A 16,198-nucleotide genomic window follows, 5' to 3' on the forward strand; every position below is an offset into this window, starting at 1 on the left:
TCTGGAAGGCACAGCCCATTGTTTTCTGGATATCCTCATTACTCTAAAAAGCCACATCCTTTTTTTTTTTTTTCTAATGTGGCTGCTTTTGTCAGAGGCCCAGAAAGTGCTGCAGTAAAAGTTTTTGCCCAGGAACCAACTTCTTGGAATTAAGAAAGAAAAGCTGTTTGATTTCCTAAAAGAAACGACTGCTCATATAGCAGAGTATTACTTTTCACCTTAGAGCCTCCCTCGATATCATTGAGATCCATGTAGACGCCAACCTGGACAGCAGACAATCCATCTGTCGAAGGGCCAACATCATTCTCTCAAGGCAGCTCTACTCCTTGTGCTGTGTGAAGAGCACTGCTCCCTCTTCCTGCCAGGAGGGAGCTGTCTGGTCAGTTGGCAGCACCCCAGCCACCCTGGGCTTCCACCTTCTCCAGACAGATCACATTTAGTGGCCCCTGCTGGCATCCATATGGATCCCAGGCACTGATGATGACAGGCTGTCCAGTTAGCATGGTGACCACAGTGCAGCACTCTCAATGTCAGCAGCTGTCCAAGATCTAACAAAACCAGGGTTAAATAAAAACATCGGAGCTGTACAGGAGTTAGCCAGGCCCATCTGGCCGAGTTCTCTGCAGTGAGACTCTCCAGAAGACTATCAGATAAATAGGCCTGGACCCCAGGTCAGGGGCTTCTCCATATAGGAAGAAAGACCTTCAGAAGGGGAATTAACAAATTGAAAAAGTTTAACCAGATGTCTATCACCTGGGTCTTCCCAGTCCCTTGAGATCTGAACAGACTTTGCTTCAAATTCCACAAACTGGAGAAGTCTGGATTCTATACCTGCTTGGGAGTTCTTGCTTCCATGACTGATGTCTTGGCTCTGTAGCTTGTCAGGTTACTCATAGGAAAGCACGGCTGAACATGGTAGACCTTACAAAAAGTCAGTGTCACTGGGGAGATTCACATTTCTTATCCCTCACTGTACAGTTAATAGTTCATATTAGACCCTCCTGTTCTCTAAAGCCTCACTGCTCAAGGCATGGTCAGAGGACCAGAAACATCTGTCCCCTGGGTGCATATGGGAAATGTAGAATATTGAGTCTTTCCCCAGTGTCTACATCAAAATGTTAACAAGATCCCAGGTGATTCAGTCCATTAGAATGTGGGGAGCAAAGACCCAAGGTCACCCCACCATGGGAGGCTTCCTCCTCTGCCCTGGCCCTGCCTCTGCAGTTCTCTCATATTCTCCTCCCCACACCTTCCTGGTCCTCTGTTCTTTCCACTCCTCCCTCCCTGTCAGGAGCTACCAACATTTGTCTCATGAAGAACAGCCCTTTTCTCTAGCGCTTCAGAGCTGGTCACCACCTAGGCCCTAAAAGTTTTCCCTTCTACCGGCCGTCAGTCTTATCCCCAGGCTTATTAGTGTATTTGTCTCAACAGGGTCACCTAAGAGGGGCTCTGATACCAGCCAGCTATAAGGATAAAACAACTCTCCGTCTCATTTTTAAAAATCCCAAATTTTGTAAAGACAGCTGCCCCAAAACAAACCTCTAAATCGAAACAGGATTCTGAGCTATCATACAGGTGCTGGACCTAGCAAAATGGGGTCCCTAACAGGAGAGTGTTTCATTCCAGAACTACCAGCAGAAGCAAAACTAGAAAACTTCCCAGCCCAGAGTTTTCTACCATACCCCAATCATTCCACACTAAATGGAACCTTCAAGAGGCAATCATCGTCTCTCCCTGAGCTGTAACTGTGACTCAGCTGGGAAGCAGATACATATTGAGTGCCAGCAATGTGTCAAAAGCACTAATCAAAGATCTAAAGCAGCAAAACCAAGCAGGTTTTTCCATGCTACCTGTCTGACCAAACTCCTCCTTCAGCTGAAATCCTCTCTGCCTCATAGATTTCCAAATGTCTTTGAGAACTTCTTGATTCCTCCAGATAAAATGTATCACCACCTCTTGTGTGCAGGCACACTGCTATAACATTTCTTCCATAACAGGTTAGGTCTCTGATTTCTTGGCTGGAAATTCTGGATAGAATGTTCTTCTAGGGAGAACTTCAACTTTTTAATCCTTGTTCTGTATCTTCAGTTCCCAGTAGAGACAAGACTCATAAAATAACTATGTTTATTTCTTGCTATCTTTCCTTTGACCATTCCTACAAATTAGTGACATTGGTCAAACAAATCCTGCCCTTAGCTCAACCCTTTTGTCCTAAAACTCTATCCCTTTCTGGAATCCCTTTGCCTCACCCTGCTACTTATTTTGAGACCTGGCATCTCCTGCCCAGCCCTCTTCTAGTTGTTGCTACTCAAGGGTTGCAGCTTAACCATCAGCTACTTGCCTATGTCTTTTGAAAATTAACACAACTTCTGGGCCTCATCTGCAAAGGGAGTGGGTTTGAGTCCTTAGCTAGATCTCAGTAGTAGTACTTCATACTTAGGTGGGTTTTTATCAGTTGGGAGATGCTTTGCAAGTGAATTTTTTCATATATTCATTAAGATTTGTTAAGGGTCTTTTTTCAGTAAGTAGAACAGATTTGAGGCTATCCCTGTCATTCAGATGCATTCTGCTATGCTTTCTGGAACAGGAGGAAAAGGGGTAGAGTTTCAGGTAGCTCCAAGATACCTCCCCCCCCCTCACACACACACACACACACACACACACACACACACACACATACACACACACGCACGCACGCACGCACGCCTGTGAGACACACATACCCTTGGTGATGTGTTGTCTCACACAGTAAAATAGCCTGATCATCTGTCTTCTGTCTCAACAGTGCAAAATTAATCTGCAAGATTTCTTTTGGACTGTGTCACCCTTTGAGTTATGAGGTCTGGTGTAGTCACCCTCTGAGTTATAAAAAGAGAGGGGTTTTATTGTAGGTGAAGACTGCTCCTGGAAAATGTGAATTTCCAAACCTATGCTATGAGAGCTCCTCTTAAAATTTCAGTCCCATGTAGGGACCACTCAGCAGATGATAGTCTTTTAAACTTTTCTTCTTCCTCTTTGACTTTTCTTCCAGAAAGCGGGAGGAAGAAAACAAGCGAAAAGAGGCAGAACAACAGAAAGGACACCTGAGCCCAGATTCCTGCAGACCACAAGCTCTTCCCTGTCTACCCAGCCCCATTCTGCAGAATGAGACCAGCGGGAAGAGCAGGGCACCCAGCAAACAGCCTCCTGCCAGCCACATAGCCCAAGGCCCTGAGCTCAGAGACAGTGGAGGGTCTCCAGGTGGGACTCCGGGCAAAGCCTCTCAGAAGGAGCCGCATGTTTCCTCAGACCTTCAGGAAACAGACTCCAGAAAGCCATACGGTACGTGTGTAGACTGTTATCTAATACCAACCCATGGATCATGGGCTCTTTTGATTGGCATATTTAAACCATTTACATTTATTATAATTTTTAGCACTTAAGTCTGCCATTTTGTGGCTTGTTTTTCTGTTTGTTTCCTATGGTTCTCAGTCCTCTGTTTCTCTTTTCTTCCCTCCCTGTAGGTTTCTAGAACATTTTTTAGGATTCCATTTTATTTGGTTTATAATGTTTTTGAGTGTTTTCCTTTTCCACAGTTCTCATAATGGTGACTCTGTGTATTACAAGGTACATATGTGACTTGTACCTCAACATTTTCCTCTGAGCAAAATGGGGAATTCTCACTTCCATTTAGGTACCTTTACTTTTCCCACTTTTAAGTATCATTGCTTGGGGATCTGATGATATCATACTTGTTATGTCAATCATAAAGTCCAGAGGAAACTAGGCACAAGCTTACAAGAATTCTCCTCCAGTGGAGTCCCACATGGTACACTTAACTCCTTCAGCAATAAACTGTAACCAGATTTTTGTCTACCCTGTCAGCCCAGCCCTCAGAATGAGCCCAGCAGGCAAAGGGGCCTCCCAGCAATAGTCTCCTGCCAGCCATACAGCCCAGACCCTGGACCAGGAGACAGCAGAGGGTCTTCAGAAAAGTTCATCTGAACCTAGAACTCCAGGATTTTAAGCACATTGAGCCACTCATAAGTTAGAGCATGGTGGGAAACCTCCAGAAATCTAACTGCAAATGCCAACATAGTGAAAAGGGCAAATAATGTTTTAGTGTTACTGTGAAAATAGTTTTCGCCTTGTGGCAAAAACTATTGTCTCTGGGATCTCATGATTATTTAATTTAGGGTTTGGACAAGTCATTCTTTTTATGGCTGAGTAATATTCCATTGTGTATATATACCATACTTTCTTTATCCATTCACCTGTTGAAGGTCACCTAGGTTAGTTCCACAGCTTAGCTATTGGGTTTTTTTTTTTTTTGTGTGTGTGTGTGTGTGAGAGAGAGAGAGAGAGAGAGAGTTCAAAATGAACAAGTATGAAGTAAAACAAGTGACTCTTATAGGCAATATTGGCACATATTGAAATAGGAAGGCACATGCAGAAAGAAACAGAAAATCCATAAAAATCGAATATAATAAATATTGTAAATAAGTAGAAAAACATGTTATTAAGGAATAAAAATACTCTCTGTATTTCAAAATTCCTAGAGGCTATTAGGAATTTAAAAATATTATAATTGGTGCTTTTAATAATATGTTCACTGTATTTAGTGTTTAAAATATCAGAAATGGAAAGAATTCATAGCAAGTTATTTCTATGTTCTAGTATTGATAGATTTAATTTATAAACTCTGTGCTGCATTTTAGAAGGCTTTTCACTATATATATATATATATATATATATATATATATATATATATATATATAGATAGATAGTTTGTCTACTTTTGCTCTTGCTGTTTGAAATCTGGGTTTTTACATCAATATTTAAGGACAGACTTATGTAAGGAGATTTATACCAGAATCATTTTTTCTCAGAGTGTAATCACACAACCTGGTCATTCTTGTTCTCCAATGTAAAAACTTTTTAAAATGCCAATTATGAAAATTCTATTATTTCAAAATCTGCTTTTCCCCAAATACTGACTTTCAATTAACATTTTATCAACCCTGTAGCACTAGAATAAGATTGAAATAGGAAGGCACATGCATTGTAATAGGAAGGTAAACATTTAAGGAAAATGTGAAGAGACAACAGACAGAATGCTCATAGACAAACCCTAGGAAATGACCACTGGCACCACAGAGAATGTCACATCTCAGGTAGATGCCTTGGTACAAATAACAAAGGCTTCAAAGGAAAATATCCATGAAAGTGAGACATAAACTGCATGAGGTAAGACTCCTCTCTGGGTCACTGTGCCCCTGTCATATGGAGCAAAGTGTGCATGAGGTAAAATTAGGACCTGGACCACCTGATTTCACTAACTTGTCTCACTTTCTTAGTGTTTCAGTCAACTAAGGAGATATGACCCAAGAAGCCATCACCTTCCCTTTCTGGAATTTTAGTATATTATTGTAACATAACTGTTGATCCAAAGCAGCATTATTGTTTTTAAATCAGTTCAAAAGACATACCCAGAGTAGTTTTGTTAGACATTTCAACGTGTATGTCTGCATCGTAGTAATTGTTGAGCACACAGAGCATTATTTTTGACCTAGCCTGTTTTCTCAAAACTTACATCTATTTTGAACATATCCAATGAAAGAAATTTCAGAACCTAGGTCCTTCATAGTCTTACAATGTTGCAAGTTGAAATATGAATAACTGGCATGGTTCATTCTTTATCAAAATGTATTATCAATTTTTCAAGTCACCCTGCTCCAGAGTAGAAATACACTGGTGAGGAAAGCAAACAGAATTTTCTTTCTTGGATCTTATACCCTGGTATAGAAAGCAGGCAAACAAATAAAATTAGGAAAATAATAAAAAGTACTACAAGAAAAACTTGAGTCTGGAATAAGATTAACAGATGAGGCAGGGAAATAAAGCAGACTCAGACTTAAGTCTACAAAAATTCCCTGAAGAGGTAACGTTTAAGCTAGAATTTGAGGAACAATGCAAAGCATAGATTTGAAAAGAGATTGGGGAGGGCATTCCTTTGGGAAAAAGAAATTTGCCTTGTTAAGGAGTTTTTTTTTTATTGGTTGTTCAAAACATTACAAAGCTCTTGACATATCATATTTCATACATTAGATTCAAGTGGGTTATGAACTCCCATTTTTACCCCAAATACAGATTGCAGAATCACATTGGTTACACATCCACATTTTTACATAATGCCATATTAGTAACTGTTGTATTCTACTACCTTTCCTATCCTCTACTATCCCCCCCTCCCCTTCCCTCCCATCTTCTCTCTCTACCCCATCTACTGTAATTCATTTCTCTCCTTGTTTATTTTCCCCTTCCCCTCATAACCTCATATATGTAATTTTGTATAACAATGAGGGTCTCCTTCCATTTCCATGCAATTTCCCTTTTCTCTACCTTTCCTTCCCACCTCATGTCTCTGTTTAATGTTAATCTTTTCCTCCTGCTCTTCCTCCCTGCTCTGTTCTTAGTTGCTCTCCTTATATCAAAGAAGACATTTGGCATTTGTTTTTTAGGGATTGGCTAGCTTCACTTAGCATAATCTGCTCTAGTGCCATCCATTTCCCTGCAAATACCATGATTTTGTCATTTTTTAGTGCTGCGTAATACTCCATTGTGTATAAATGCCACATTTTTTTATCCATTCATCTATTGAAGGGCTTCTGGGTTGGTTCCACAGTCTAGCTATTGTGAATTGTGCTGCTATGAATATCAATGTGGCAGTATCCCTGTAGTACGCTCTTTTAAGGTCTTCAGGGAATAGTCCAAGAAGGGCAATAGCTGGGTCAAATGGTGGTTCCATTCCCAACTTTCCCAGGAATCTCCATACTGCTTTCCAGATTGGCCTCACCAATTTGCAGTTCCACCAGCAATGTACAAGAGTACCCTTTTCCCCACATCCTCGCCAGCACTTGTTGTTTGACTTCATAATGGCTGCCAATCTTACTGGAGTGAGATGGTATCTTAGGGTGGTTTTGATTTGCATTTCTCTGACTGCTAGAGATGGTGAGCATTTTTTCATGTACTTGTTGATTGATTGTATGTCCTCCTCTGAGAAGTGTCTGTTCAGGTCCTTGGCCCATTTGTTGATTGGGTTATTTGTTATCTTATTGTTTAATTTTTTGAGTTCTTTGTATACTCTGGATATTAGGGCTCTATCTGAAGTGTGAGGAGTAAAAATTTGTTCCCAGGATGTAGGCTCTCTATTTACCTCTCTTATTGTTTATCTTGCTGAGAAAAAACTTTTTAGTTTAACTAAGTCTCATTTGTTGATTCTTGTTATTAACTCTTGTGCTATGGGTGTCCTATTAAGGAATTTGGAGCCCGACCCCACAATATGTAGATCGGAGCCAACTTTTTCTTCTATCAGATGCCGTGTCTCTGATTTGATATCAAGCTCCTTGATCCATTTTGAGTTAACTTTTGTGCATGGCGAGAGGAGGGGATTCAGTTTCATTTTGTTGCATATGGATTTCCAGTTTTCCCAGCACCATTTGTTGAAGATGCTATCCTTCCTCCATTGCATGCTTTTAGCCCCTTTATCAAATATAAGATAGTTGTAACTTTGTGGATTAGTCTCTGTGTCCTCTATTCTGTACCATTGGTCCACCCGCCTGTTTTGGTACCAGTACCATGCTGTTTTTGTTACTATTGCTCTGTAATATAGTTTGAAATCTGGTGTCACTATACCGCCTGATTCACACTTCCTGCTTAGAGTTGCTTTTGCTATTCTGGGTCTTTTATTTTTCCATATGAATTTCATGATTGCTTTATCTAATGCTACAAGAAATGTCGTTGGGATTTTGATTGGCATTGCATTAAACCTATAGAGAACTTTTGGTAGTATCGCCATTTTGATGATGTTAGTTCTGCCTATCCATGAACAGGGTATATTTTTCCATCTTCTAAGATCTTCTTCTATTTCTCTCTTTAGGGTTCTGTAGTTTTCATTGTATAAATCTTTCACCTCTTTTGTTAGGTTGATTCCCAAGTATTTTTTTTTTGAGGATATTGTGAATGGTGTGTTTTTCCTCATTTCCGTTTCAGAAGTTTTGTCGCTGATATACAGAAATGCCTTTGATTTATGCGTGTTGATTTTATATCCTGCCACTTTGCTGAATTAATTTATTAGTTCTAGTAGTTTTTTTGTAGACCCTTTTGGGTCTTCTAGGTATAGAATCATGTCTTCCGCAAATAGTGATAATTTAAGTTCTTCTTTTCCTATTTTTATGCCTTTAATTTCTTTCGTCTGTCTAATTGCTCTGGCCAGTGTTTCGAGAACTATATTGAATAGAAGTGGTGATAGAGGGCATCCCTGTCTTGTTCCAGATTTTAGAGGGAATGCCTTCAATTTTTCTCCATTCAGAATGATGCTAGCCTGAGGCTTAGCATAGATAGCTTTTACAATGTTGAAGTAAGTTCCTGTTATCCCTAGTTTTTCTAATGTTTTGAACATAAAGGGATGCTGTACTTTGTCAAATGCTTTTTCTGCATCTATCAAGATGATCATATGGTTCTTATCTTTAAGTCTATTGATGTGGTGAATAACATTTATTGATTTCCGTATATTGAACCATCCTTGCATCCCAGGGATGAATCCTACTTGATCATGGTGCACAATTTTTTTGATGTGTTTTTGTATCCGATTCGCCAGAATTTTATTGAGGATTTTTGCATCTAGGTTCATTAGAGATATTGGTCTGTAGTTTTCTTTCTTTGAGGTGTCTTTGTCTGGTTTCAGAATCAGGGTGATGTTGGCCTCATAGAATGAATTTGGAAGAGCTCCCTCTTTTTCTATTTCCTGAAATAACTTGAAAAGTATTGGTATTAATTCTTCTTTAAAGGTTTTGTAAAACTCTGCTGTATACCCATCCAGTCCTGGGCTTTTCTTGGTTGGTAGTCTTTTGATTGCTTCTTCTATTTCATCAATTGATATTGGTCTGTTCAAATTGTGTGTATCCTCCTGACTCAGTCTGGGCAAATCATATGACTTAAGAAATTTATCCATGTCTTCACTATCTTCTATTTTATTGGAATATAGGTTTTCAAAATAATTCCTAATTATCTTCTGTATTTCTGTAGTATCTGTTGTGATGTTGCCTTTTTCATCCCGTATGTTAGTAATTTGAGTTCTCTCTCTTCTTCTCTTCGTTAGCATGGCTAAGGGTCTGTCGATCTTATTTATTTTTTCAAAGAACCAACTTTTAGTTTTGTCAATTTTTTCAATAGTTTCTTTTGTTTCCATTTTGTTGATTTCCACTCTGATTTTAATTATTTCTTGCCTTCTGCTACATTTGCTGTTGTTTTGCTCTTCCTTTTCTAGGGCTTTGAGATGAAGTGTGAGCTCATTTATTTGTTGGTTTTTTCTTTTTTTGAGGAATGACCTCCAGGCGATGAATTTCCCTCTTAAAACTGCTTTCATTGTGTCCCATAGATTCCGATATGTTGTGTCTGTATTTTCATTTATCTCTAAGAATTTTTTTATTTCCTCCTTTATGTCTTCTGTAACCCATTGATCATTCAGTAACATATTGTTCATTTTCCATGTGATGTAGGAATTTTCCTTCCTTCTTTTATCATTGATTTCCAGTTTCATTCCATTATGATCAGATAAAATGCATGGTATTATCTCCACCCCTTTATATTTACTGAGGGTTGCCCTATGGCATAATATATGGTCTATTTTTGAGAAGGATCCATGTGCTGCTGAGAAAAAAGTATATCCACTTGATGATGGTTGATATATTCTATATATGTCAGTTAAGTCTAGGTTATTGATTGTGATATTGAGTTCTATAGTTTCTTTATTCAACTTTTGTTTGGAGGATCTGTCCAATGGTGAGAGAGGTGTGTTGAAATCACCCATAATTATTGTGTTGTGGTCTATTTGATTATGGAACTTGAGGAGAATTTGTTTTATGAACGTCGCAGCACCATTATTTGGTGCATAAATATTGATAATTGTTATGTCTTGTTGGTGAATGGCTCCTTTTAACAGTATATAATGTCCTTCCTTATCCCTTTTGATTAACTTAGTCTTGAAGTCGATTTTATTCGATATGAGGATGGCCACCCCTGCTTGCTTACGAGGACCGTGTGCGTGGTATATTTTTTCCCAACCTTTCACCTTCAGCCTGTGTATGTCTTTTCCAATCAGATGTGTCTCCTGGAGGCAGCATATTGTTGGATTTGTTTTTTTAATCCATGTTACCAGCCTATGTCGCTTTATTGGAGAGTTTAAGCCATTAACGTTTAGAGTTACCATTGATAGATGGTTTGTACTTCCAGCCATGTTTGATTATTTATCTTTTTTTTTTTTAATTTAGTTTGTTTCTCCATGATTAGCTTTCCCCCCGCCCTCTGTCTTTACTGAAGCACTTCCCACTGATGGTTTTGGTTATTGTTTTTCATTTCTTCCTCGTGTAGTGTTTTGCTCAAGATGCTTTGCAATGCTGGCTTTCTGGCTGTAAATTCTTTTAACTTTTGTTTATCATGAAAGATTTTTATTTCGTTGTCGTACCTGAAGCTTAATTTTGCTGGATACAAAATTCTTGGTTGGCATCCATTGTCTTTCAGTGTTTGAAATACGTTGTTCCAGGATCTTCTCGCTTTCAGCATCTGTGATGAAAAATCCGTTGTTAACCTTATTGGTTTACCCCTGAATGTAATCTGCCTCCTTTCTCTTGTAGCTTTTAATATTTTCTCTTTGTTCTGTATATTGGATATCTTCATAACAATGTGTCTTGGCGTTGGTCTACTGTGATTTTGTATGCTTGGTGTCCCGTATGCATCTACAATTTGTATATCCGTTTCCTTTTTTATTTCTGGAAAGTTTTCTATAATTATTTCATTCAGCAGGTTGCTCATTCCCTTGGTTTGAACCTCTATACCTTCCTCTATCCCGATGACTCTTAAGTTTGGTTTTTTATGTTATCCCATATCTCTTGGATGTTTTTCTCATGATTTTTTACCAGCCTTTCTGAGTTGGCTAGACTCTTTTCAAGATGATATATTTTGTCTTCATTATCTGACGTTCTGGCTCCTACTTGCTCCACTCTGCTAGTGATACTCTAATTTGAGTTTTTAATTTGGTTTATAGTTTCCTTCATTTCTAGAATTATTGTTTGATTTTTTTATAATCTCTATCTCCTGATAAAGATGCTTAATTTCTTCTTTTATCTGTTTATGTAATTCATTTTGAATGTGTTCTTTCACTGTTTGAATTTGCTGTCTCATATCCTCTTTAAGGTTCCATTCCATCCATCTAAGGTCATCCTTGAGTTCTTTATTTGACCATTTTTCTGATGCCTCTAGGTCCTCCTGAATATTTAGGCTGTCCTGCATTGTTTGTACTCCTTTTCTTCCTTGCTTTTTCATGATGCTCATGTTACTTCTTTTTCTGTTTGACTGCTGAGTTACTGTTTACTCCTATAAATTTATTTGATGCTGTCGCCGCCGGTTTCAATGGAGTTATCGCCTCCGCCGCATTCTGGTGACGTCAGTTCTCTGCCATGGTGGTATCCCATGCAAATGGCGACAGTTTGTTCCCTTTACTGGGTGACCAATGCAACGGGTGGGTCCTGACTGGCTCTCCCAAGCCCCGTTTCAATCCTGTGGCCGCTGCCTATGAAGGCTCGGTTGGCATTAACCTCCGTAGTTTCAGAAGGGCCAACCAGTTGTTTCAGCGGGATCGTTTAGTGCTGAGTCACAGCAGTTTGTCTGCGAGAAGCAGGCGAACGGGAGCTTGAATTCAGCCGATCCGGGCTCGGTGTGTGTTCTGAGAGGCCCAGACTGTTCGCCCCAGATCCACGTCAGCTCAGCATTGCCTAGTGATCCTGAGCAAACAGCATTTAGATGGTTTACGACTCCCTATGCCCGCGAAGCTGAAGAGGTCAGAGACTTGATCTCTCTGCGCCCGCTGCCATGTTGGATCATAGCTTAGCTATTGTGAATTGAGCTGCTATAAACATTAATGCGGCTTGCATGCCACATTCTATTGATAAAAGCAAGTATAAGACCATCCCAGACTGAATGATGTGGAGAAATAGAGTTCACCTTTGTGTATACTAGGATGGAAGGAATTTTGGGCTATCAAACAATCTATCACTGTGTGTGTGTATATATATTATATATATTTTATTTATATTTTATATTTATATTTATATTTCCTGACTAGGAAATCTGGGCCCCAGAGGGGGCTTCTTTTTGTCTGAACTGTGTCACCATTTCAAGCTGGTGCTTATCTCAGTGATACTATTATCTCAAAAACTTTAAGTTTCCATGTTCCAAAAAATGATATCCATAATTATTTTTCAAACAAACTTCTCTCTAATTTGAGTGGCTCAGATTTCTGTGGGAAAACACCCTGGAAATTCTTAAAAATTCTTTTGTCTAGCTCAGAAGGCCTACTATGCACCACCTTAAATATTTTTGAGGTCTTAATAAAGGCTTGCATAGCCACACTCTTGATGCAGTCTTTACTCTGAGGCCTTATCCCATTATGAGACTCTTTTGCTGACTGGAAAAAATCAAAATGTTGAACAGTTTTATTTTCTAACCTGGAACATCCTGATTCCTCCTATTTTCTCTAACCTATTTGCAAACTGAGCAATTTGTTCTTTATCTCTTTCTCTTGTCATCTGCAACTTAAAAAATAGTTGATATTTCCTTCATCATTCCAGTAGGAAGTCTTCTGATCCATATCTGCAAGGTCATTAGGATATCTTCTATTTTCTATATAAACTGCAGGTGATAGTTTTGCTGGTTATTCTGCCACTGGATAACAAGGTTCACCTCTCCCCAGACTCCAATAGCAATTTCTACTCTGGCTCCCGGCTTCACTAAGTCTCTTCATCAACCTCCCAGATTCTGCTCACCAAACAATCCCAAAGTCACTGTCAGGGAGTTTTGTTGGGACAATACATGTTTTTTCAAGGTATCAATTTCTGTGATGGTCATCTTTTGTGTCATAATAAAAACCCACCCCCAACACTAAGTAGCCTCAAAGAACAACAGTTTGCTGTGTGTCAGCTGAGCAGTTCCTCTGCTGGGTCACCTGGGCTCACTCACAGCTGCTGCAGAATTGACAGCTGGGAAGTCCAAGATGGCCGCCTTTGGCAGTTATTGCTGGCCAATGGCTGAGGTGCCTCAGTTCTCCTCTGTGTGGCCCTTCACTCTCCAGTAGGTTAGAGCATCCTCCTTATATACTGTTCTCAGAGCAGCGTTCAGAGAGAAGGCAGAAACTGCAAGGCCTTTTGAGACCTAGACTCCAGAAATTTTACATCATTTCTACCACGTTCCGTTAATCAGAGGAAGTCACAACACCAGCCCACGTTCAAGGGAATGAAGAAATAGACTTACCTCTGGATGGCATATGTACCAATGTTACCACAAAGGCACATACAATAACATGGGGAGAAGTAAAGCAATCTGTCATAGGAGGCAACACAACATGTCTCTTACTTCTATATCCCTAGCACCTTAAAGGGTGTCTAGAACACGAGAAATAAATATTTGTTGAATTTATAGTTGAATGATACTAAGTAGGTACTGGAGATTCAGAGAAGAAAGGTCATTAAACATAAGACAAAAAGTATTTATAAGGTCTAGTCATGTTTCTAATCTATTCTTTTCAGAATTCTATTTTTATAACCAAGATTTGCTTCTATTCAAACTCTAAATCACTTATGTGTGTATTCATCAAATAGATATGTTTTAGAGGCCACACTATGTGCCAGCTCTACTAAACTATCAATTAAGATTAAAGACCTTGCCATGAGAGTCTTTCCTACCGCAGTGAGTACAACATTGGTTACGTGGAGTTTCCCTCCACCCCAAGGATCACACTTAATCCCTGTAACTTCAAACAGACAGTGCTGAACTTCCTAATCCTACGCTGTGCAGACTGAGAGGCGAGAATGATTTCAGGCTTCTTTACAATAACACAGGGTAATGGTGATTCCTATTATCCTTATTATAAACACTTTGAGATAGTTACACTGCAAGGCCAATCAGATCTACTCTGGACCTGAGGATATTCTAATAGTGTGTCCCACATCCTGAAAAAAACATGCTGTTTCAATTTCTAGTGGCCATTCCTTTTGTCCTTTTCATGGATACTCAACTTCCTCAAGGTGATCTGCTGGATTCATTTACAGAGATTTCCAAGCCATGGATAGCTCGTGAAATGAATTTAATGGATTGGACTGGACTAAAGTATTTCTATTCTGCTGGTAGAAAATATCAAAGTACAGTGCATATATGTGTGAGTGTGTTTGTGTGTGTGTGTGCACATGTGCGTGTGTGCATGTATTTGAGCACATTGAGACTCAATGAAAGATTTATTTCATGATATAGATCATTTTCAAAAATTTTGAAAGTTTCTGTTTTAGAATAACTCTGAGGCAGGGGAGCTTCTCATTCATTTAGGGACAGGAAGTGGCACCCTGAATAATGGACTTTAGCAAAGAAGTAGATTCAAATATGCAAACAGGGTCTCAAAACAGCCAGGAATCCAGACTTTGAGGAACAGATAAGGACAGGAGTTTAATGAGACCAGTTTGAATCTAAGGAACAGAAGCTCCAGTCCCATGGACAGCCTTTATCCTCACCACCTGCCTAAAAGCCCACCGTGCAAAGGAAAATAGGGAGGTGCTTCTAGGAATCAAGTCTGACATTGACTGCAGCCTCTCAAGCATGGTATTCCCAGAAAACCCCCAAATCAGTGGACAAAGGACATTCCAACTCACATTGTATTTGACCCCATAGGAAGGGGTGTATCTGCTTAACTGATCAGGGATCAGGAGTATATACCTTGACGGTGGGTGTCCCAGCAAGAATCCAGACACAGGAAGTAACTACCACTTCTTTTTCTCCTCCATCCAGTCTCACAGACAGAGAATGTTAGAGTGGAGGGTCTTTGCAGAGCATCCAGGGCACAGCCTAATCAAAACAAGGCACAACCCATGATGTGGGGAGGTATCTGGTGTCATGTTTAGGAAGATCACTGGCTGAGGGGGAGTATTGGAGGGGCCAGGCATGGTCTGCACTAACACAGCAGCAGCACAGTGAGAGTCAAGATGGTCTGAAGAGTAGAATTGAGGTGACTTGGTAGCAGATTGCTTGTGGGAGGTGGTGAGATAAAGTTGCTTTTGAGTCACTGTGCTTTTCAGGAGAGTCTGAGGAAAGATTCACTGTGCCAGTCCTTGTGTTTTCTTATTCTGAACCATATGGACAGTCAGAACCGGTGGGTGTGACTGGTGTGAGTAAAGTGGTCCTTATGCTTGGTACATGTACAGTGGCTGAGGCAGCAAATTCACTTACCACTTTTGCACTGAAGATTTCCTGATCTCTCTGTTCCAGTCATGTATATTCAGTTATTTAACTTATGTCCTCACTTGGGCACCTCAGACACATCTCAACCTAAGATAAAGCAAGTATATAATGCATGGATCTGCCATTACAATTTTGTACATAGTAATTTCACTATGCAGAAAGGTCTCTGTGTTCCACGTACTCGTTACTCCCTCTCTCCCCTAACCCGACAATTGATCTTTTTTATTGTGTCCAAAATTTTTCCTTTTACAGATCATCAGATTGTTTGAATCATACAGCATGTGATATTTTCAGATTGCCTTCTTTTGTTTAGTAATGTGCATTTAATGTTCCTCCATGTCTTTTCATAGCTTGACAGCTCATTTCTTTTTTTAGTGTTGTGTAATATTCCATTGTCTGGAGGTGCCAGGGTATATTTATCCATACATCTTTTGAAAAACATCTTGGCTGCTACAAAATTTGGGCCATTAAGTATTAAAGCTCCTCTAAACATCCCTGTGCAGATTGTGTGGACAAAAGTTCTTAACTCTTTTGGGTAAAGACTAAGGAATATAATTGCTAGATCTTGTGATGAGAGTGTGTTAGCTTTGCAGGAAACTCCCAAACTCTCTTTCAAAGTGGCTGAATCATTTTTCACTTCAATCAGTAATAAATGAAGTTCCTGCGGCTCCACATTCCAGCATTTGGAATTGCAGCATTCCAATACCAGCATTTGCTACTGTCAGTGTTTTGGGTTTTCGCCATTCTACTAAGTGCATGATGGTATCTTGTTTTAATTACTTTCCACCCCTTTTCCACACTACCCACATAGGAAACCAGTCTCTTTCATTGCTGGTTTATGCTATCTATATTTCTTTTGCACAAGTAAGCACACATGGGT

General features: G+C 39.6%; 1 protein-coding gene across 12 annotated transcripts in view; it reads left to right on the plus strand.

The window, feature by feature from the left end:
- Invs (inversin) overlaps nt 1-16,198 on the plus strand; it is a 209,990-nt gene that overhangs the window by 115,132 nt on the left and 78,660 nt on the right. For all 12 annotated transcript variants that reach the window (XR_011704134.1, XR_011704135.1, XR_011704137.1 and 9 more), the window contains one exon: nt 3,032-3,321. Coding sequence is in view for 8 of the 12 variants with exons in the window: in XM_071600774.1 (XP_071456875.1) it covers nt 3,032-3,321 (290 nt within the window). In the remaining 4 variants the exon portion in view is untranslated. The remainder of the gene's footprint in view (nt 1-3,031; nt 3,322-16,198) is intronic.

The sequence above is a fragment of the Marmota flaviventris genome, chromosome 13, assembly GCF_047511675.1.
Source record: "Marmota flaviventris isolate mMarFla1 chromosome 13, mMarFla1.hap1, whole genome shotgun sequence".
Taxonomy (NCBI): domain Eukaryota; kingdom Metazoa; phylum Chordata; class Mammalia; order Rodentia; family Sciuridae; genus Marmota; species Marmota flaviventris.